Source organism: Bufo gargarizans, chromosome 4 (assembly GCF_014858855.1).
Source record: "Bufo gargarizans isolate SCDJY-AF-19 chromosome 4, ASM1485885v1, whole genome shotgun sequence".
Lineage (NCBI taxonomy): Eukaryota > Metazoa > Chordata > Amphibia > Anura > Bufonidae > Bufo > Bufo gargarizans.
The window spans coordinates 96,206,514-96,229,398 of record NC_058083.1 but is presented as its reverse complement, the minus strand read 5'-3'; the positions used below and the strand labels follow the sequence as shown (position 1 = coordinate 96,229,398).

Below are 22,885 nucleotides of genomic sequence, written 5' to 3'. Positions count from 1 at the left end.
TAGGGATAGATTTCAAATAGCTCTGATATAGCAGAAACCACTAAATTATGAAATTGCTAAATTGGGAATTGTATTTCAACCCTGAACAAAAAATGTGCTTTGACGGACACTAAATAACTTGCCCAGCCACAACAGTACAGCGGTAACGACAGATTTAGCGGGATATAAATTTGAGGCCTAGTATTTAGGCGCTGGGTGACCGTTATGGATTTAGTGACAGAATTAGACTGGGATATGGCCAAAAAATAACCACACTATTGCTGGTTAAATGCACTTGGTGACGGGCGCAGCTTGCCCCTGATGTAGTATATGGCCAAAAAATGAACAGACTATTGCTGGTTAAATGCACTTGGTGTCACAGCTTGACCAACCACACTACTGAGGGTTAAATGCACTTGGTGACGGGCGCAGCTTGCCCCTGATGTAGTATATGGCCAAAAAATGAACAGACTATTGCTGGTTAAATGCACTTGGTGACGGGCGCAGCTTGCCCCTGATTTAGTATATGGCCAAAAAATGAACAGACTATTGCTGGTTAAATGCACTTGGTGTGATAGCTTGACCAACCACACTACTGAGGGTTAAATGCACTTGGTGACGGGCGCATCTTGCCCCTGATGTAGTATATGGCCAAAAAATGAACAGACTATTGCTGGTTAAATGCACTTGGTGTGATAGCTTGACCAACCACACTACTGAGGGTTAAATGCACTTGGTGACGGGCGCAGCTTGCCCCTGATGTAGTATATGGCCAAAAAATGAACAGACTATTGCTGGTTAAATACACTTGGTGTGATAGCTTGACCAACCACACTACTGAGGGTTAAATGCACTTGGTGACGGGCGCAGCTTGCCCCTGATGTAGTATATGGCCAAAAAATGAACAGACTATTGCTGGTTAAATGCACTTGGTGACGGGCGCAGCTTGCCCCTGATTTAGTATATGGCCAAAAAATGAACAGACTTTTGCTGGTTAAATGCACTTGGTGTGATAGCTTGACCAACCACACTACTGAGGGTTAAATGCACTTGGTGACGGGCGCAGCTTGCCCCTGATGTAGTATATGGCCAAAAAATGAACAGACTATTGCTGGTTAAATGCACTTGGTGACGGGCGCAGCTTGCCCCTGATGTAGTATATGGCCAAAAAATAAACAGACTATTGCTGGTTAAATGCACTTGGTGTGACAGCTTCACCCTGATGTAGGCTTTAGCCAAAAAACAACCACACCATTGAGGGTTAAATGCACTTGGTCGCAGCTTGTGCTGGCGCACCACAAGACACAAAATGGCCGCCGATCACCCCAGAAAAATTTGACTGACAAACGGTCTGGGCAGCCTAAAAACAGTGAGCAATTGAGTATCAGCAGCTCAATGATCCACAGCTGCAGATCGATCAATAATCAAGTACTTTGGAGGAGTTAATCTGCCTAATCTCGCCCTACTGTCGCAGCCGCAACCTCTTCCTACGCTAATCAGAGCAGAGTGACGGGCGGCGCTATGTGACTCCAGCTTAAATAGAGGCTGGGTCACATGGTGCTCTGGCCAATCACAGCCATGCCAATAGTAGGCATGGCTGTGATGGCCTCTTGGGGCAAGTAGTATGACGCTTGTTGATTGGCTGCTTTGCAGCCTTTCAAAAAGCGCCAAGAAAGCGTCACAAAAGCGCCAAGAAAGCGACGAACACCGAACCCGAACCCGGACTTTTACGAAAATGTCCGGGTTCGGGTCCGTGTCACGGACACCCCAAAATTCGGTACGAACCCGAACTATACAGTTCGAGTTCGCTCATCCCTAGTGACAGACTAATGTAATTGAATTATTTTCACTGGCAGGTATGCACTGCAGGCCGCAGGGGTACTTGACCTCCCAAAAAAGGGATTTAATAAATAGATTTTCCCTGTCAGATATTTAGCACAGGGGTACTTCACAGAAAAAAAATTGAATGTATCCCCCCCCTTCCCCCAGGGCCCTGAAGTCCTATATTATTTTTCCTTCCCCTGGCACATAAGCAGTGCAGGTGTCCTTAAAAAAAATGCTTAGATGTTGCCCACTGAGCTAACTGAGCTACCAGAACAGGATTAAAGTAATGTCCCTAGAACATCGCCAACGCCCACTTAACAAACAGACTGATTAAAGCTTATTTCTCTGTGGCACTGGGCTCAGGGGTACAAAAATGTAGCATAGCACCCAAAAAAAATCGCTGTAGTTTGCAGATTTAACACCAAGAACACCAGAATTGTTTCCTATTCTCTCCCTCACAGCAGCAGCATCCTCTTCCTACACTAGTAAGAGCTGATGTGACGTGCAGCGCTACGTGACTCCAGCTTATATAGAGGCTGGGTCACATGCCGCACTGGCCAATCACAGCCATGCCATTAGTAGGCATGGCTGTAATGACTTCTAAGGGCACATGAGTTAAACGCTTGTTGATTGGCTGCCCTGCAGCTTTTCAACACGCACCATTAAATCGCCAAACCAGGAACTCGAACCCAAACTTTTACTGAAATGTTGGGGTTCGGGTCTGGGGTAAAAAAATCGTGAAGTTTGGTACGAACCCAAACTTTACAGTTCGGGTTCACTCAACCCTATTTGTAATGCAACACAGCACAAGATGCTAATATTTCAGCATTAACTACAGTTACAGAGCAGACCTTGCTATGTCTCCCTCAAGCTTTGTAGTTAGAAGTGAGCTGTTAGTGGTGGTTTATATTATTTTCTTATGTCACTTTGTATTTCTATCCAATCTCAGAAAAAAGAATGCAAACTATTCAGCTCCACTTGTGCTAAGGATCTGATGTCTGGAGACACTACGACAAATCTGATTGCTCTTCCATCAGGAATGGACGCTTTTCTGTTTTTGGGCCCAGAATTGTTTAATGCCATGAAAACACTGCAAGGTAGGGGACAATTGTCTTTAATGAGCCCTCTTGCAAAAATTTAGGAAACTCCAATGCAAATGTTTTAATATTAATATGAAAATGTCATTTTTTTTATTAGGAGAACCTCTTCCTTCAAAGAACGAAATACGCTGGTGTACACAAAACAAGAACGAGAAGATCAAATGTGATGACTGGTCCGCAGTAAGTGGTGGTGCTATTAAATGCACAGAGCCATCTTCTGCAGATCAGTGCATTGAGAAGATTCTGGTAAGTAACCTTTCCTGGCAGTATAAAAGCATTACGTTACTGGCAGTATAAGCATTATCTGGGTTAGCTCAGAGAAGATGAGCAAAGAGTGGTATGGGTTGTGGACATCAGTAACATATTTCCCTTTCAGAAACGTGAAGCTGATGCAGTAACTCTCCATACAGAACACATGTATACAGCACTGAAATGTGGACTGGTTCCAGCAGTTGAAGGGTACTACAATAAAGGTAATTTCAACTAGACCCAAAAGTTTCATCCATAATACATCCTCAGTTTAGCCCAACATTTACTATATACAGGGTCAGCTCCAGGTTCATGTGTGCCGTAGGGCGATAAATTTCAGTGGGCCCCTTGTGGCATTTGTCAAATGTCACCATGGCATCTGAGAGTATTAAAGAACGGAAGCGCGGGCTTCCTGCTCAGACACGCTTTCCCCCAGCAGAGATCAAGGAAAGCACCCTGTTCTAAAAATGAGACGCAGCCTGTACTGGGCTTCCAGGCTCATTGTTAGTATATCCCAGTTCAGGCCACTAGGTGGCATCACTAAACTGTGATATAGTGAGTTCTATATGGAGCAATTGCCATTACTCTGCATAAGTTGCAATCTGATGAAAAGTAATTTAAAAAAAGGCAAAAAAAGTTTTGAAAATATAAAAAAACTTAAAACGTAAAATCACCCCACTTTCCCCAAAAATTAACAAAAAATAATAAAATTATGGGTAAAATTATGCGAAAATACCCATACTATTAAAATATTTAAAAAAAGTTTGCCCATCTGGTGAAGGATGTAACAAAAAAATATATAAAAAAGGCTGATTTGCATTTTTTTCATCACTTTTTCTCCCAAGAATATTTTTATAAAAAGTGATCAAGTAATACACCCCCCAAAATAGTATTGTAGAAAAAGACAGATTTCCCTCAAATGAGCCCCCACACATCTCTGTAGACATAACTATAAAAAAAGTTATGGGGGTCACTGGGGAGCAGGGGTCCTGTTAGGGTTGCCACCTTTCCCAACAAAAAATAATAGTTACATAAATTAAAGGGTTGGCATGTCTATTTAGCCTCTGTTTTTGAAATGATTATGCTGGGATTTGAGCTCATAGCCTTCTACATTAAAGTCAAGAACCTTAACCACTAGGCTATAGAGCTTCATGTTAACCTGTTGAACATATATTATAGCTAACAACCTCAGTAGTAGTTTCCCACATATTATGCATTCACATATATGTATTTTGTGCCATACATTTTTTTACAATTACCAAAAAAAAATATTAAAGTATACTTCTGCTGTATAGGAATACCTAATACATGAGAAACTACTATGAGGTTTTTCTAGCACAGTTTAACATTGAGCTTCATAGCTCAGTGGCTAAGGTTCTTACCTTTAATGTAGAAGGTTGTGAGTTCAAATCCCAGCCTTTTTAGAAATAGCACAGAAGCACTGGGGAATTTTCTGTGTGGGCCTGGGTTTGCTGGGTGCTGATGCCAGCCCTGACCATATAGGTTGAATCTACACGATAACTTTAGCCACAATGCATATTTCTGTGTGGCTAAAGTAATGGAAACAAATGGGGATGCATTGCAACCTGTATGTGGCCATAAACCTGAAATTGTCAACCATCATACTTTCAGACTGCGGTAACTTAAGGACAGCAGTGGATTCCCATTGCTTGCTTCGGTCATGAAACACTTGTCATGGCCAAAACTACCCTGTGGCATCAGCCTCAGTATTGCTCAACATTTTTATTTTTTTATTTTACTCTGATATAGTGCTGATATATTCCTCAGCACTTTACATAAATTATCATCACTCTGTCCCCAATGGAGCTCACAATCTAAAATCCCTTTCAGTATGTCTTTGGAGTGTGGGAGGAAACCGGAGTATCGAGAGGAAACTCACGCAAACACAGGGAGAACATACAAACTGACCTTGGTCGGATTCAAATCCAACGCTGAAAGGCACCAGTGCTAAGAACTGGGACACCGTGCTGCCCATTTTAATACAATATCTCATACCCATCTTGCATATATAATTTTTATATTAGCCATGTTCATTAATCACAATGAGCATGGAAGAGTGGATATTAAGGCAGCGGAAACTTTTCAAATCTTTCCACTAAGTAGAAAGGCGTTAGAAGGGGTTGTCCAAATTAATTAAAAACTTCAGAAAAGCCACAAAATTTCATAATAATCTGCAAATATTCACCTGTTACTCCCTGTTTTTGGCGGGGTAGAAAAAACTGTTCCACAATTTTTTATTTTATTTTTTTTTTAGTTTAATTTTTGAAGTGTTTACTATGTCACATCTGACTAAAGAATAGCTGTGCATTTGCGTCAGTCACTCCATTCACTTCTATGGCGGTTACAGAAACAGCCAAATGTCCTTACTTGGTATTATCCCTATCTCTACATTCTTTCCCCATTTGGATGTGGTGGTGGCCAGCAGTGCCTTCACCAGACAAATGTTTGGGAAGAGAAGAGTATTTGAAAATAGTTTTTTAAACCAGACAATACTGTCCTAAAATAGGGTGGCACTGATCTCTTATTTTTGTAATTTCCCACATCTATATATCCTTGTAAATGATAAAGCATTACACAGTTCAGTTGGATCAGACAATTGATTTTCAGGATACATGGGTACTATATAAATATGAAACACTATCACTGAGTACATAGCAAATAAAACTTCAGATTAAAATAAATACAATAAAAATCAAAACATAAGATCCACAAACATATGGTGTAGTCAAAGCAATAACCAATAGTGTTAGGAAGAGGACTAGGGAAAGGGGGAACCTAGAATAAATAGAGACCCCTAACTGCCCTAAATTTCGGGGCCTAGAATCTCTCCCTGCTTGCACCCTACAAATCCCTGCATTGTCCCAATGTGTTTTCCCAAATTGCAGGTTCATCAGGGGTCTCTGAGATGGATGATTAAGTGATCATAATAGGCCCCCAGCTGGATAAATGATGAGCTAAGCTGGATAGTAGAGAAAGGCAAACAATAGCCCAGGTCCAAAATGGTAGAGAGGAACTCCCAGGCCAAATGCTAGACCCCAAAACTAGACTGGTGTACCAAATGTTTCCCTGCTTTTGCCATAATTATTTTAATCTCACTATTAAAAGATAAGTTTTATGTAATCAGTGATTTCCAATGATAAAACATACTACAGGGTGAGTAACAAGTTACAGAACACCCTTTTATTTCAGAAAATGAATCTGAAAATGAAATATATGAATACCCCAGCAAGTAATGGGTGAGGGGTCCTATATCTTAGGTTATGTCCGGAACATAGCCGCCATCTTCAAAGCTGCCATATTGGATCAAGGTGAAATTCGCAATATCTCTTGTGGTTCAAAAGTTATCAACACAGAAATTTAAAAACGTCAAAGTTCTGTGTTTAGCACTAGGGACAACTTATTGAATACATCAAATAGCTGTGCATCACAGGGAACGTTCCCGATTGTTGTTGAAACTTTCTGTGTTGATAACGTTTGACCTTTTACCCTTGATCCAATATGGCAGCCTCAACATGGAAGCCATGTTCTGGACATATCTAGACATGAGCGAATCGAATCCCACGAAGTGGAATTCAATCCGAACTTCAGGATTAATTTGAATTGCCTCAAAGCCAAATTTCCTTGTGCTTTGTGTCAGCGAATCGATTTAACCTGAAATTGTGTAAAAAACTAAAAGAATTCATACTTACCTCCTCCATTTGCTCCGCCAGTCCTCTGTCTTGATTGAAGATCTCGTCCGAAATTCCTGTGCGTGGTGACGTATGACGAAGTTATTCGTCACGAAGCAAATTTTTTGGTAAAATTCAGCGAATGAGCCGAATAGAACTTTTCATAAATACGCCTATCTCAAGACATAGCCTAGAACATCGATGGCTAACCTTGGCACTCCAGCTGTGGTAAAACTACAACTTCCAAGATGCCCCCCTTGCTTGGCTGCTCTCAGAACTCTGTAGAAATAAATGGAGCATGCTGGGAGTCGTAGTTTCACCACAGCTGGAGTGCAAAGGTTAGCCATCACTGGCCTAGAAGATAGGCCGCCTCGCCCATCACTTGCTGGGGCATTCAGATATTTAATTTTCCGTTTTGTGCCTAAAATAAAATGGTGTCCTGTGACTCACCCTGTATACATAGGTTTACTGCATATTGCTTATTAAGATAATTATAACATTGATTTCAATGTTTTCTCTTTTTTATGGTAGATGATTTCACCCCATGCAAGACAGATGGAGACTTCTATACAGGTAGTTATGCATTACACATAAAATAGACACTAGTGAATAACTGCTGTCGGCTGATGAATCACATACCCCTTAAAGTGTACAACATATTACTTGTAGACTTCAAGACAACTCTATTTTTTTCTGCTTCATGTATGGTGAATATCAACTGAACATGTCACAAGTAGGGATGAGCGAACTCGAACTGTATAGTTCGGGTTCGTACCGAATTTTGGGGTGTCCGTGACATGGACCCGAACCCGGACATTTTCGTAAAAGTCCGGGTTCGGGTTCGGTGTTCGTCGCTTTCTTGGCGCTTTTGTGACGCTTTCTTGGCGCTTTTTGAAAGGCTGCAAAGCAGCCAATCAACAAGCGTCATACTACTTGCCCCAAGAGGCCATCACAGCCATGCCTACTATTGGCATGGCTGTGATTGGCCAGAGCACCATGTGACCCAGCCTCTATTTAAGCTGGAGTCACATAGCGCCGCCCGTCACTCTGCTCTGATTAGCGTAGGGAGAGGTTGCGGCTGCGACAGTAGGGCGAGATTAGGCAGATTAACTCCTCCAAAGGACTTGATTAACTGATCGATCTGCAGCTGTGGATCATTGAGCTGCTGATCCTCAATTGCTCACTGTTTTTAGGCTGCACAGACCGTTTGTCAGTCTCATTTTTCTGGGGTGATCGGCGGCCATTTTGTGTCTTGTGGTGCGCCAGCACAAGCTGCGACCAAGTGCATTTAACCCTCAATGGTGTGGTTGTTTTTTGGCTAAAGCCTACATCAGGGTGAAGCTGTCACACCAAGTGCATTTAACCAGCAATAGTCTGTTCATTTTTTGGCCATATACAAAATCAGGGGCAAGCTGCGCCTGTCACCAAGTGCATTTAACCCTCAATGGTGTGGTTGTTTTTTGGCTAAAGCCTACATCAGGGTGAAGCTGTGACACCAAGTGCATTTAACCAGCAATAGTCTGTTCATTTTTTGGCCATATACAAAATCAGGGGCAAGCTGCGCCTGTCACCAAGTGCATTTAACCCTCAATGGTGTGGTTGTTTTTTGGCTAAAGCCTACATCAGGGTGAAGCTGTCACACCAAGTGCATTTAACCAGCAATAGTCTGTTCATTTTTTGGCCATATACAAAATCAGGGGCAAGCTGCGCCTGTCACCAAGTGCATTTAACCCTCAATGGTGTGGTTGTTTTTTGGCTAAAGCCTACATCAGGGTGAAGCTGTCACACCAAGTGCATTTAACCAGCAATAGTCTGTTTATTTTTTGGCCATATCCCAGTCTAATTCTGTCACTAAATCCATACCGGTCACCCAGCGCCTAAATACTAGGCCTCAAATTTATATCCAGCTAAATCTGTCCCTAGTGCTGTAGCTGGGCGAGTTATTTAGTGTCCGTTCAAGCACATTTCTTGTTCTGGGTTGAAATACAATTCCCAATTTAGCAATTTCATAATTTAGTGGTTCCTGCTATATCAGAGCTATTTGAAATCTATCCCAAAAAGGGTATATAATATTGAAGGTGCACATTGGGTCATTCAGAATAACTTCACACACACCCGCTACTGTGTATTTCCAAGTCTAATTCTGTCACTAAACCCATACCTGTCACCCAGCGCCTAAATACTAGGCCTCAAATTTAAATCCCTCTAAATCTCTCGTTACCGCTGTACTGTTGTTGCTGGGCAAGATATTTAGTGTCCGTCAAAGCACATTTTTTGTTCTGGGTTGAAATACAATTCCCAATTAAGCAATTTCATAATTTAGTGGTTCCTGCTATATCAGAGCTATTTGGAATCTATCCCTAAAAGGGTATATAATATTGAAGGTGCACATTGGGTCATTCAGAATAACTTCACACACACCCGCTACTGTGTATTTCCAAGTCTAATTCTGTCACTAAACCCATACCTGTCACCCAGCGCCTAAATACTAGGCCTCAAATTTAAATCCCTCTAAATCTCTCGTTACCGCTGTACTGTTGTTGCTGGGCAAGATATTTAGTGTCCGTCAAAGCACATTTTTTGTTCTGGGTTGAAGTACAATTCCCAATTTAGCAATTTCATAATTTAGTGGTTTCTGCTATATCAGAGCTATTTGAAATCTATCCCTAAAAGGGTATATAATATTGAAGGTGCACATTGGGTCATTCAGAATAACTTCACACACACGCTTCTGTGCATTTCCAAGTCTAATTCTGTCACTAAATCCATACCGGTGACCCAGCGCCTAAATACTAGGCCTCAAATTTAAATCCCTCTAAATCTCTCGTTACCCACCGCTGTACTGTTGTTGCTGGGCAAGATATTTAGTGTCCGTCAAAGCACATTTTTTGTTCTGGGTTGAAGTACAATTCCCAATTTAGCAATTTCATAATTTAGTGGTTTCTGCTATATCAGAGCTATTTGAAATCTATCCCTAAAAGGGTATATAATATTGAAGGTGCACATAGGGTCATTCAGAATAACTTCACACACACGCTTCTGTGCATTTCCAAGTCTAATTCTGTCACTAAATCCATACCGGTGACCCAGCGCCTAAATACTAGGCCTCAAATTTAAATCCCTCTAAATCTCTCGTTACCCACCGCTGTACTGTTGTTGCTGGGCAAGATATTTAGTGTCCGTCAAAGCACATTTTTTGTTCTGGGTTGAAGTACAATTCCCAATTTAGCAATTTCATAATTTAGTGGTTTCTGCTATATCAGAGCTATTTGAAATCTATCCCTAAAAGGGTATATAATATTGAAGGTGCACATAGGGTCATTCAGAATAACTTCACACACACGCTTCTGTGCATTTCCAAGTCTAATTCTGTCACTAAATCCATACCGGTGACCCAGCGCCTAAATACTAGGCCTCAAATTTATATCCCGCTAAATCTCTCGTTACCGCTGTACTGTTGTTGCTGGGCAAGATATTTAGTGTCCGTCAAAGCACATTTTTTGTTCTGGGTTGAAGTACAATTCCCAATTTAGCAATTTCATAATTTAGTGGTTCCTGCTATATCAGAGCTATTTGAAATCTATCCCAAAAAGGGTATATAATATTGAAGGTGCACATTAGGTCATTCAGAATAACTTCACACACACCCGCTACTGTGTATTTCCAAGTCTAATTCTGTCACTAAACCCATACCTGTCACCCAGCGCCTAAATACTAGGCCTCAAATTTAAATCCCTCTAAATCTCTCGTTACCGCTGTACTGTTGTTGCTGGGCAAGATATTTAGTGTCCGTCAAAGCACATTTTTTGTTCTGGGTTGAAGTACAATTCCCAATTTAGCAATTTCATAATTTAGTGGTTTCTGCTATATCAGAGCTATTTGAAATCTATCCCTAAAAGGGTATATAATATTGAAGGTGCACATTGGGTCATTCAGAATAACTTCACACACACGCTTCTGTGCATTTCCAAGTCTAATTCTGTCACTAAATCCATACCGGTGACCCAGCGCCTAAATACTAGGCCTCAAATTTAAATCCCTCTAAATCTCTCGTTACCCACCGCTGTACTGTTGTTGCTGGGCAAGATATTTAGTGTCCGTCAAAGCACATTTTTTGTTCTGGGTTGAAGTACAATTCCCAATTTAGCAATTTCATAATTTAGTGGTTTCTGCTATATCAGAGCTATTTGAAATCTATCCCTAAAAGGGTATATAATATTGAAGGTGCACATTGGGTCATTCAGAATAACTTCACACACACGCTTCTGTGCATTTCCAAGTCTAATTCTGTCACTAAACCCATACCTGTCACCCAGCGCCTAAATACTAGGCCTCAAATTTAAATCCCTCTAAATCTCTCGTTACCGCTGTACTGTTGTTGCTGGGCAAGATATTTAGTGTCCGTCAAAGCACATTTTTTGTTCTGGGTTGAAGTACAATTCCCAATTTAGCAATTTCATAATTTAGTGGTTTCTGCTATATCAGAGCTATTTGAAATCTATCCCTAAAAGGGTATATAATATTGAAGGTGCACATTGGGTCATTCAGAATAACTTCACACACACGCTTCTGTGCATTTCCAAGTCTAATTCTGTCACTAAATCCATACCGGTGACCCAGCGCCTAAATACTAGGCCTCAAATTTAAATCCCTCTAAATCTCTCGTTACCCACCGCTGTACTGTTGTTGCTGGGCAAGATATTTAGTGTCCGTCAAAGCACATTTTTTGTTCTGGGTTGAAGTACAATTCCCAATTTAGCAATTTCATAATTTAGTGGTTTCTGCTATATCAGAGCTATTTGAAATCTATCCCTAAAAGGGTATATAATATTGAAGGTGCACATAGGGTCATTCAGAATAACTTCACACACACGCTTCTGTGCATTTCCAAGTCTAATTCTGTCACTAAATCCATACCGGTCACCCAGCGCCTAAATACTAGGCCTCAAATTTATATCCCGCTGAATTTGAATACAATACATTGGGCCAAATAATATATTTGTTGTTGTGGTGAACCATAACAATGAGAAAAACATCTAGTAAGGGACGCGGACGTGGACATGGTCGTGGTGGTGTTAGTGGACCCTCTGGTGCTGGGAGAGGACGTGGCCGTTCTGCCACATCCACACGTCCTAGTGTACCAACTACCTCAGGTCCCAGTAGCCGCCAGAATTTACAGCGATATATGGTGGGGCCCAATGCCGTTCTAAGGATGGTAAGGCCTGAGCAGGTACAGGCATTAGTCAATTGGGTGGCCGACAGTGGATCCAGCACGTTCACATTATCTCCCACCCAGTCTTCTGCAGAAAGCGCACAGATGGCGCCTGAAAACCAACCCCATCAGTCTGTCACATCACCCCCATGCATACCAGGGAAACTGTCTCAGCCTCAAGTTATGCAGCAGTCTCTTATGCTGTTTGAAGACTCCGCTGGCAGGGTTTCCCAAGGGCATCCACCTAGCCCTTCCCCAGCGGTGAAAGACATAGAATGCACTGACGCACAACCACTTATGTTTCCTGATGATGAGGACATGGGAATACCACCTCAGCATGTCTCTGATGATGACGAAACACAGGTGCCAACTGCTGCGTCTTTCTGCAGTGTGCAGACTGAACAGGAGGTCAGGGATCAAGACTGGGTGGAAGACGATGCAGGGGACGATGAGGTCCTAGACCCCACATGGAATGAAGGTCGTGCCACTGACTTTCACAGTTCGGAGGAAGAGGCAGTGGTGAGACCGAGCCAACAGCGTAGCAAAAGAGGGAGCAGTGGGCAAAAGCAGAACACCCGCCGCCAAGAGACTCCGCCTGCTACTGACCGCCGCCATCTGGGACCGAGCACCCCAAAGGCAGCTTCAAGGAGTTCCCTGGCATGGCACTTCTTCAAACAATGTGCTGACGACAAGACCCGAGTGGTTTGCACGCTGTGCCATCAGAGCCTGAAGCGAGGCATTAACGTTCTGAACCTGAGCACAACCTGCATGACCAGGCACCTGCATGCAAAGCATGAACTGCAGTGGAGTAAACACCTTAAAACCAAGGAAGTCACTCAGGCTCCCCCTGCTACCTCTTCTGCTGCTGCCGCCTCGGCCTATTCTGCTGCTGCCGCCTCGGCCTCTTCCTCCGCCTCTGGAGGAACGTTGGCACCTGCCGCCCAGCAAACAGGGGATGTACCACCAACACCACCACCACCACCTCCGTCACCAAGCGTCTCAACCATGTCACACGCCAGCGTTCAGCTCTCCATCTCACAAACATTTGATAGAAAGCGTAAATTCCCACCTAGCCACCCTCGATCCCTGGCCCTGAATGCCAGCATTTCTAAACTACTGGCCTATGAAATGCTGTCATTTAGGCTGGTGGACACAGACAGCTTCAAACAGCTCATGTCGCTTGCTGTCCCACAGTATGTTGTTCCCAGCCGGCACTACTTCTCCAAGAGAGCCGTGCCTTCCCTGCACAACCAAGTATCCGATAAAATCAAGTGTGCACTGCGCAACGCCATCTGTAGCAAGGTCCACCTAACCACAGATACGTGGACCAGTAAGCACGGCCAGGGACGCTATATCTCCCTAACTGCACACTGGGTAAATGTAGTGGCAGCTGGGCCCCAGGCGGAGAGCTGTTTGGCGCACGTCCTGCCGCCGCCAAGGATCGCAGGGCAACATTCTTTGCCTCCTGTTGCCACCTTCTCCTTCTCGGCTTCCTCCTCCTCTTCTTCCACCTGCTCATCCAGTCAGCCACACACCTTCACCACCAACTTCAGCACAGCCCGGGGTAAACGTCAGCAGGCCATTCTGAAACTCATATGTTTGGGGGACAGGCCCCACACCGCACAGGAGTTGTGGCGGGGTATTGAACAACAGACCGACGAGTGGTTGCTGCCGGTGAGCCTCAAGCCCGGCCTGGTGGTGTGTGATAATGGGCGAAATCTCGTTGCAGCTCTGGGACTAGCCAATTTGACGCACATCCCTTGCTTGGCGCATGTGCTGAATTTGGTGGTGCAGAAGTTCATTCACAACTACCCCGACATGTCAGAGCTGCTGCATAAAGTGCGGGCCGTCTGTTCGCGCTTCCGGCGTTCACATCCTGCCGCTGCTCGCCTGTCTGCGCTACAGCGTAACTTCGGCCTTCCCGCTCACCGCCTCATATGCGACGTGCCCACCAGGTGGAACTCCACCTTGCACATGCTGGACAGACTGTGCGAGCAGCAGCAGGCCATAGTGGAGTTTCAGCTGCAGCACGCACGGGTCAGTCGCACTACAGAACAGCACCACTTCACCACCAATGACTGGGCCTCCATGCGAGACCTGTGTGCCCTGTTGCGCTGTTTCGAGTACTCCACCAACATGGCCAGTGGCGATGACACCGTTATCAGCGTTACAATACCACTTCTATGTCTCCTTGAGAAAACACTTAGGGCGATGATGGAACAGGAGGTGGCCCAGGAGGAGGAGGAGGAGGATGAGGAAGAGGGGTCATTTTTAGCACTTTCAGGCCAGTCTCTTCGAAGTGACTCAGAGGGAGGTTTTTTGCAACAGCAGAGGCCAGGTACAAATGTGGCCAGCCAGGGCCCACTACTGGAGGACGAGGAGGACGAGGATGAGGAGGAGGTGGAGGAGGATGAGGATGAAGCATGGTCACAGCGGGGTGGCACCCAACGCAGCTCGGGTCCATCACTGGTGCGTGGCTGGGGGGAAAGGCAGGACGATGACGATACGCCTCCCACAGAGGACAGCTTGTCCTTACCCCTGGGCAGCCTGGCACACATGAGCGACTACATGCTGCAGTGCCTGCGCAACGACAGCAGAGTTGCCCACATTTTAACCTGTGCGGACTACTGGGTTGCCACCCTGCTGGATCCACGCTACAAAGACAATGTGCCCACCTTACTTCCTGCACTGGAGCGTGATAGGAAGATGCGCGAGTACAAGCGCACGTTGGTAGACGCGCTACTGAGAGCATTCCCAAATGTCACAGGGGAACAAGTGGAAGCCCAAGGCCAAGGCAGAGGAGGAGCAAGAGGTCGCCAAGGCAGCTGTGTCACGGCCAGCTCCTCTGAGGGCAGGGTTAGCATGGCAGAGATGTGGAAAACTTTTGTCAACACGCCACAGCTAACTGCACCACCACCTGATACGCAACGTGTTAGCAGGAGGCAACATTTCACTAACATGGTGGAACAGTACGTGTGCACACCCCTCCACGTACTGACTGATGGTTCGGCCCCATTCAACTTCTGGGTCTCTAAATTGTCCACGTGGCCAGAGCTAGCCTTTTATGCCTTGGAGGTGCTGGCCTGCCCGGCAGCCAGCGTTTTGTCTGAACGTGTATTCAGCACGGCAGGGGGCGTCATTACAGACAAACGCAGCCGCCTGTCTACAGCCAATGTGGACAAGCTGACGTTCATAAAAATGAACCAGGCATGGATCCCACAGGACCTGTCCGTCCCTTGTCCAGATTAGACATTAACTACCTCCCCATAACCATATATTATTGGACTCCAGGGCACTTCCTCATTCAATCCTATTTTTATTTTCATTTTACCATTATATTGCGATGCTACCCAAAGTTGAATGAACCTCTCCTCTGCCTGTGTGCTAGGCCTAAATATATGCCAATGGACTGTTGCAGTGGTGGCTGACATGAAGCCTGATTCTCTGCTATGACATGCAGACTAATTCTCTGCTGACATGAAGCCAGATTGTCTGTTACGGGACCTCTCTCCTCTGCCTGGGTGCTGGGCCTAAATTTATGACAATGGACTGTTGCAGTGGTGGCTGACGTGAAGCCTGATTCTCTGCTATGACATGCAGACTGATTCTCTGCTGTCATGAAGCCAGATTGTCTGTTACGGGACCTTTCTCCTCTACCTGGGTTCTGGGCCTAAATTTATGAAAATTGACTCTTACAGTGGTGGGTGACGTGAAGCCTGATTCTCTGCTATGATATGAAGACTGATTCTCTGCTGACATGAAGCCAGATTGTCTGTTACGGGACCTTTCTCCTCTGCCTGGGTTCTGGGCCTAAATTTATGAAAATTGACTCTTACAGTGGTGGGTGACGTGAAGCCTGATTCTCTGCTATGATATGAAGACTGATTCTCTGCTGACATGAAGCCAGATTGCCTGTTACGGGACCTTTCTCCTCTGCCTGGGTTCTGGGCCTAAATTTATGAAAATTGACTCTTACAGTGGTGGGTGACGTGAAGCCTGATTCTCTGCTATGATATGAAGACTGATTCTCTGCTGACATGAAGCCAGATTGTCTGTTACGGGACCTTTCTCCTCTGCCTGGGTTCTGGGCCTAAATTTATGAAAATTGACTCTTACAGTGGTGGGTGACGTGAAGCCTGATTCTCTGCTATGATATGAAGACTGATTCTCTGCTGACATGAAGCCAGATTGTCTGTTACGGGACCTTTCTCCTCTGCCTGGGTTCTGGGCCTAAATTTATGAAAATTGACTCTTACAGTGGTGGGTGACGTGAAGCCTGATTCTCTGCTATGATATGAAGACTGATTCTCTGCTGACATGAAGCCAGATTGTCTGTTACGGGACCTTTCTCCTCTGCCTGGGTTCTGGGCCTAAATTTATGAAAATTGACTCTTACAGTGGTGGGTGACGTGAAGCCTGATTCTCTGCTATGATATGAAGACTGATTCTCTGCTGACATGAAGCCAGATTGTCTGTTACGGGACCTTTCTCCTCTGCCTGGGTTCTGGGCCTAAATTTATGAAAATTGACTCTTACAGTGGTGGGTGACGTGAAGCCTGATTCTCTGCTATGATATGAAGACTGATTCTCTGCTGACATGAAGCCAGATTCTCTGTTACGGGACCTCTCTCCTCTGCCTGGGTGCTGGGCCTAAATTTATGACAATGGACTGTTGCAGTGGTGGCTGACGTGAAGCCTGATTCTCTGCTATGACATGCAGACTGATTCTCTGCTGACATGAAGCCAGATTCTCTGTTACGGGACCTCTCTCCTCTGCCTGTGTGTGTGCTGGGCCTAAATATATGCCAATGGACTGTTGCAGTGGTGGCTGACGTGAAGCCTCATTCTCTGCTATGACATGCAGACTAATTCTCTGCTGACATGAAGACAGATTCTCTGTTACGGGACCTCTCTCCTCTGCCTGGGTGCCGGGGCCTAAATATCTGAGAATGGACTGTTCCAGTGGTGGGTGACGGGAAGCCAGATTCTCTGCTATGGAACCTCTCTCCAATTGATTTTGGTTAATTTTTATTTATTTAATTTTTATTTTAATTCATTTCCCTATCCACATTTGTTTGCAGGGGATTTACCTACATGTTGCTGCCTTTTGCAGCCCTCTAGCTCTTTCCTGGGCTGTTTTACAGCCTTTTTAGTGCCGAAAAGTTCGGGTCCCCATTGACTTCAATGGGGTTCGGGTTCGGGACGAAGTTCGGATCGGGTTCGGATCCCGAACCCGAACATTTCCGGGATGTTCGGCCGAACTTCTCGAACCCGAACATCCAGGTGTTCGCTCAACTCTAGTCACAAGCTTTGAATTACAAAGCTCCTTAATATAGTAATGTTTATACTGTATATATAATAATAATAATAATAATAATAATAATAATAATAATAATAATAAAGAATAGAAACCAACAGTTTGAATTAGATAAACAATATTGGATGGACAAATACTCTTTAGATATCGCCAGCACAGAAGTGTACCTAGCCTTTCTGCTGCCTGAGGTGAAAATTTAAATGGTGTCCCCTCCCTCCCCCATGCCAAATTCTCAACCTTACCTCTTCCCTCCTAACATTACATACAGCACTACAAAACATACTGAGTACTACAGCGCCACATACTTCTTACATCCAGTGATGTCTCTTCTGATGTAGATATTCTCTTTCCTCATCTTCTCCATTCGGACCAGACTCCCATGATGACTTCTTTCAGCCATCTCTTGTCTCTGCAGAGTTAGACAAACAGACATCTTAGTAAATAACTGTCCCAAGCAAATAATTCCCCCGATACTAATAGTGTTGCAAGCATAATGTCCCACAAAAATAATTGTACTAAGCTGATACTGTGCCAGGGTGCCCCCAACAATAATAGTGCTTCCAAAAGTCACACCAATAGAAATAATTATCTGCCACTGTGTCCTAGAAGTAATAATGCTCCCATCACACTTTTAATCATGTTCCCCATAGTTCCCCAGTAGTAATAAAGCTCACCATAATGCTCCTAATAGTAACAATTCAGCAAGTGACAATTATGTTTCAAAGTATTTTATTCAGAATAAATGTAATTGCACATATCACGTAAAATACATACAATGGTGCGTGAAACAGATGCCACACGATGAACATGACCTATATGTATAGCAGGATTCAATACATCCGAATGGATTGTGGTGATAAGTATGCAATAAAAAATAAAAGAAAAAATACAACATAAAAAGCCAAATTAAATAACATAAAATAAACCAACATACGAAGATCGTGTTGAAGAGCCAATTTAGACCAATGTGATGTTATGAAATATTTAGATGCACATAACTTCCCTACAATGTAAATGCATCGTGACACGTGTTCTAAGGATTGGGTTCAATAATGAGTCAAGCTATGCTGTGAAGCTGTAGAATATGAGGAGGACATCCAGGGTCCCCACAATTTTTCAAAGGCTTCGTATGTGTCTTGACGAATTGCGTTCAGTCTCTCGTATAATAATAGTTTGTTGATTCTATCAATTACTGCTTGGAAGCTAAGGTCTGCTGACCGCCACTTATATGCAATGTGAATCCTGGCTGCTAATAACATATATTGGGATAACTTAAATTTGGAGTAAGACATTCTAGAGAGTTTATACAAGTGACAATTATCATGTAGAGAAAGTTAATACATGCCACTTTCTATTGTGTTGTTATCCATATTGCTTCCTTTGCTTGCTGGATTGCTAAATCCATCACATTATACACTGCTCGTTTTCATGGTTACAACCACCCTGTTATCCAGCAGCGGTGGCCGTGCTTGCACTCTATAGGAAAAAGCACCAGCTTGTATGAGCTCCCATGGTCCTAGCCACCAGAGAACTTTTTCCTAAATAGTGTGCAAGCATGAGCACCTCGGCCTGCACGTTTCCAAACCCTCTAACAATGGTCTATGTTTACAACCTATAATTTAATGTCCACTAGTTTAGACATATATGGTTTCATAGCTTGCATCTGGGTTGTCCCGAGAAAGGTTTTTGAAATGCAAGCAGCAGAAGTATGGCTATGTTCACCCTTCGCCATGCTCTCTAGATCTGAGTCTAGATCTGCCATCTTGGAAGTCCCATTTCAACTAGAGATGAGCAAATCGAAGTTGACGAAGAAAAATTGGATTTGCACCGAATCCAAATTTCCTCACGCTTCGTGATAACGAATCGCATTTTTGTTCCGAAAATGGCTGCTGCACAAGTTAGGACATGGAGCAAGGAACTCTGGAAACGAGGGATCACCCACAATGCCATGCATGCAGCCAATCAGCGGCCATCCAGCCCTGTGATGTCACAGCCCTATAAATAGCCTCAGCCATCTTGAATTCAGCCATTTTCTAGTGTACTTAGTGCAGGGAGAGACATCAGCAGGCGCTAGGGACAGTGATATAAAATACTTTAAAACTTTTATTTTGCTGTATAGAAGTTCAGGGAAAGGATAGGGAGGAATCATTCCACAGTATTGAAGCAGAACAGGGTTCAGTAGGGGAGTTTACAGCCTGGGTAATCGGAACAATCCTATTACACCTTGCTGTACTGACTGCGGATCCAAATTGCCATTATACAGCTCTGTAATTCCAGCAAACCGTTCTTGTTATTGGGGTGCAGGTTTTGTTTGATACAGCCTTTAACAGGGGTTATTACAAGGAAATATTTATACGTCTTATTTTCCCTTGTGCGGTGCAGTTATATGTTCTAAAGCATTTTTTTGCTCGTATTAATGGGAAAAAATATATATTTGCCTTTCAGCGGTGTAGATACATTTTCTAAAGCCTTTTGTGGCATGTATAAGTGGAAAAAAATAAGGGCCTATTTGCTGTTCAGCGGTGCAGTGATATGTTCTAAAGCCCTTTTTAGCATGTGTTAGTGGCACAAAAAATTGTATTTACAGTTGTGTGGTGTAGTGAGAAAATTGCAGCCCTTTTTTGCGTGTATTACTGGCAAAAAAATATATATTTACCTTTCAGCGGTGCAGTTATATGTCCTAAAGCCCATTTTGGTATGTATTAGTGGCAAAAAATATATATTATTTGCCGTTCAGCGGTGTAGTTATATGTTCTAAAGCCTTTTATGGTGTGCATAAGTGAAATAAAATAAAGGCATATTTGCCATTCAGCTGTGCAGTTATATATTCCAAAGCCCTTTTTGGCGTGTATTAGTGGCAAAAAAATATATTTTATTTGCTGTTCAGCGGTGCAGTTATACGTTCTAAAGCCTTTGTGGCGAGCATAAGTGGAAAAAATAAGAGCCTAGTTGCCATTCAGCAGTGCAGTGCGGTTATACCCTTTTTGGCGAGTATTAGTGGCACAAAAAAAGTATTTTCCATTGTGTGGTTAAGTGAGAAAATTACAGCCCTTTTGGCGTTTATTAGTGGCAAAAAAATATATATTTGCCTTTCAGCAGTGCAGTTATATGTTCTAAAGCCCATTTTTGTGTGTATTGGTGGCACCCAAAAAATATTTGCCGTTGTGTGGTGAGAAAATTGAAGCCCTTTTTGGCGGTTATTAGTGGCAAAAAGATATATATTATTTGTCGTTCAGGGTGGGTTCACACTAGCGTTAGGGATTCCGTTATGGCTTTCCGTTATAACATGGTTATAATGAAAAATAACGGATTCCATAAGACGGAAGGACGGATCCATTCTTTTGCCCATAGACTTGTATTATGACGGAATGCAAAACAGAAGCCTTTAAAAGGCATTCCGTTTGCTTTCTGCCCTAATAGAAGTCTATGGGAATCAAAATGGATCAGTCTGGGTCCCGTTAAGCAAGATGGAAAACAAAGTCCTGTCGACTTTCCCATAAACTTTTATTCAGACGGAAAGCAAACGGAATGCCTTTTAAAGGCTTCTGTTTTGCATTCTGTCTGGGTTTTACATTATTTTCCGCTATAAACATGTTATAACGGAAAGCCATAACGGAATCTCTAACGCTAGTGTGAACCCACCCTTAGCGGTGCAGTTATATGTTCTAAAGCCTTTTGTGGAGTGTATTAGTGGAAAAAGTAAGGGCCTATTTGCCAATCAGCGGTGCAGTTACAGTATATGTTCTAAAGCCCTTTTTGGCGTGCATTAGTGGCAAAAAAATATATATTATTTGCCTTGCAGTTTTATGTTCTAAAACCCTTTTTGGCGTGTATTAGTGGCACAAAAAAAGTAGTTGCCGTTGTGTGGGGAAGTGAGAAAATTGCAGCCCTTCTTAGCGTTTAATAGTGGCATAAAATATATATTTGCCGTTCAGCGTACAGTTATACAGTATGTTCTAAAAACCTTTTTTGTGTGTTTTAGTGGCAAAAAAGTATTTGCAGTTTTGTGGTGAAGTGAGAAAATTACAGCCCTTTTTGGCATGTATTAGTGGCAAAAAAATATATATTTGCTATTCAGAGGTGCAGTTATATGTTCCAAAGCACTTTTTTGTGTGTATTAGTGGCACAAAAAAGTATTTGCCGTTGTGTCGGTAAGTGAGAAAATTACAGCCCTTTTTGGCTTGTATTAGTGGCAAAAAATATATATTTGCCATTCAGCGGTGCAGTTATATGTTCTAAAGCCCTTTTTGGCATGTATTAGTGGGAAAAAAATGGGGCTTATTAGCCGTTGTGTGGTGAAGTGAGAATAGTATAGACTTTTCTAGTGTGTTTTATTTCCTTTTCATTTATTTATTAGATCTAACAGTATGTGAGACAGAAAAGTGCCAGGCCCTGCACAGGGGAGTGGCAGAGGCCTAATTGTTTCTGGCACAGGCACAGGTCGCAGCAGATTAAGGAGCGTGGCAGCAGGAGTCACAGCAAGAGGCCTGAGCTCCCAGTGTCATCTAGTGGTCGTGTCTTGACCAGCAACTCAGAAGTTCTTGAATGGTTGACTTGGTCATCCACTTCGTCCCAAGTAACATCAGATACCTCCAGCCAAGAGTTGTGTGTTCGTCGGACACAACCCTAATTTGGCATGGCCTGGGAGCAGGCCCTGTGCCCTCAGCTGTCCTCAATCGGCCTCTGTCCTTTTCTGTTCCCTCAGCCAGAGAAGTATTATATGCTGTGGGCTCAGCTCCACTTCACAGTAAGGACAGTCAGCAGCTACTGGCCAGCCAAGATGTGAAGGAGACATCCGCCTTTTCCTTCGGTAGGAGGGCAAGTAGTGATGATGAGAGTTGCATGGTAGCTGATGTTGCGAGCAGTCAGGCTCCTGACCCAGAGACCGTTGAGGAGGTCATCAGTGACGTGCAGACAGTACTTGATGATGATGATGTAGATGATTTCACTTGGGAGCTGGGTGAATTAGGGGCTTCATCATCATCGGGAGAAGAGGGTGGCAGCTTGCCCGTGAGCCAGCAAGTCGCTAGCGTGGCCGGGAGTCAGCAGGGTGGTAGCAGTGGAAGGTTGGGAGCCAGATGTGCCTGGGGTAAACCCCCCCCCCCCCCCGCTTCGTAGGAGCCTACCTGCCCTTAAAATAGTGGTGCAGGAGTTCACAGAAGCAGCGGCGGTAGCAGTCATTCAGTGCAGAGTGTTGAGGTAAAATCACCTACTCAGCGGTGTGGTAGTTTTTTGTTAAGCCATCAGAGGAGGTGAACATGGCCAATTGTAGAATCTGTGGGCAGAAGGAGAAGCATGGGCCAGGGTGCCAATGCTGGCACCATGGCCCTCCGTCAACATATGCAGCGTCACCATAAAGTGGCATGGGAGAACCGTGGCTCCGATGTGGAGGTCCAGCATCACCCAGTGGCACACATCCGATTTCATGCAGTCAAGGCTCCACCACCTGAGCCAAAGGAAGCTGTCTGTCCTTCCCATCATCTGCTGGTCCTGATGCTCCTGCTCCTCCTCTTAC

The 22,885-nt window shown here is 43.9% G+C and overlaps 1 protein-coding gene across 2 annotated transcripts in view; it reads left to right on the top strand.

The window, feature by feature from the left end:
* Positions 1 to 22,885, top strand: part of LOC122935126 (saxiphilin-like) — a 133,900-nt gene that overhangs the window by 77,717 nt on the left and 33,298 nt on the right. For both annotated transcript variants that reach the window (XM_044290889.1, XM_044290890.1), the window contains 4 exons: positions 2,753 to 2,900; positions 3,001 to 3,149; positions 3,280 to 3,376; positions 7,373 to 7,414. In XM_044290889.1, coding sequence (XP_044146824.1) covers positions 2,753 to 2,900; positions 3,001 to 3,149; positions 3,280 to 3,376; positions 7,373 to 7,414 — 436 coding nt within the window. The remainder of the gene's footprint in view (positions 1 to 2,752; positions 2,901 to 3,000; positions 3,150 to 3,279; positions 3,377 to 7,372; positions 7,415 to 22,885) is intronic.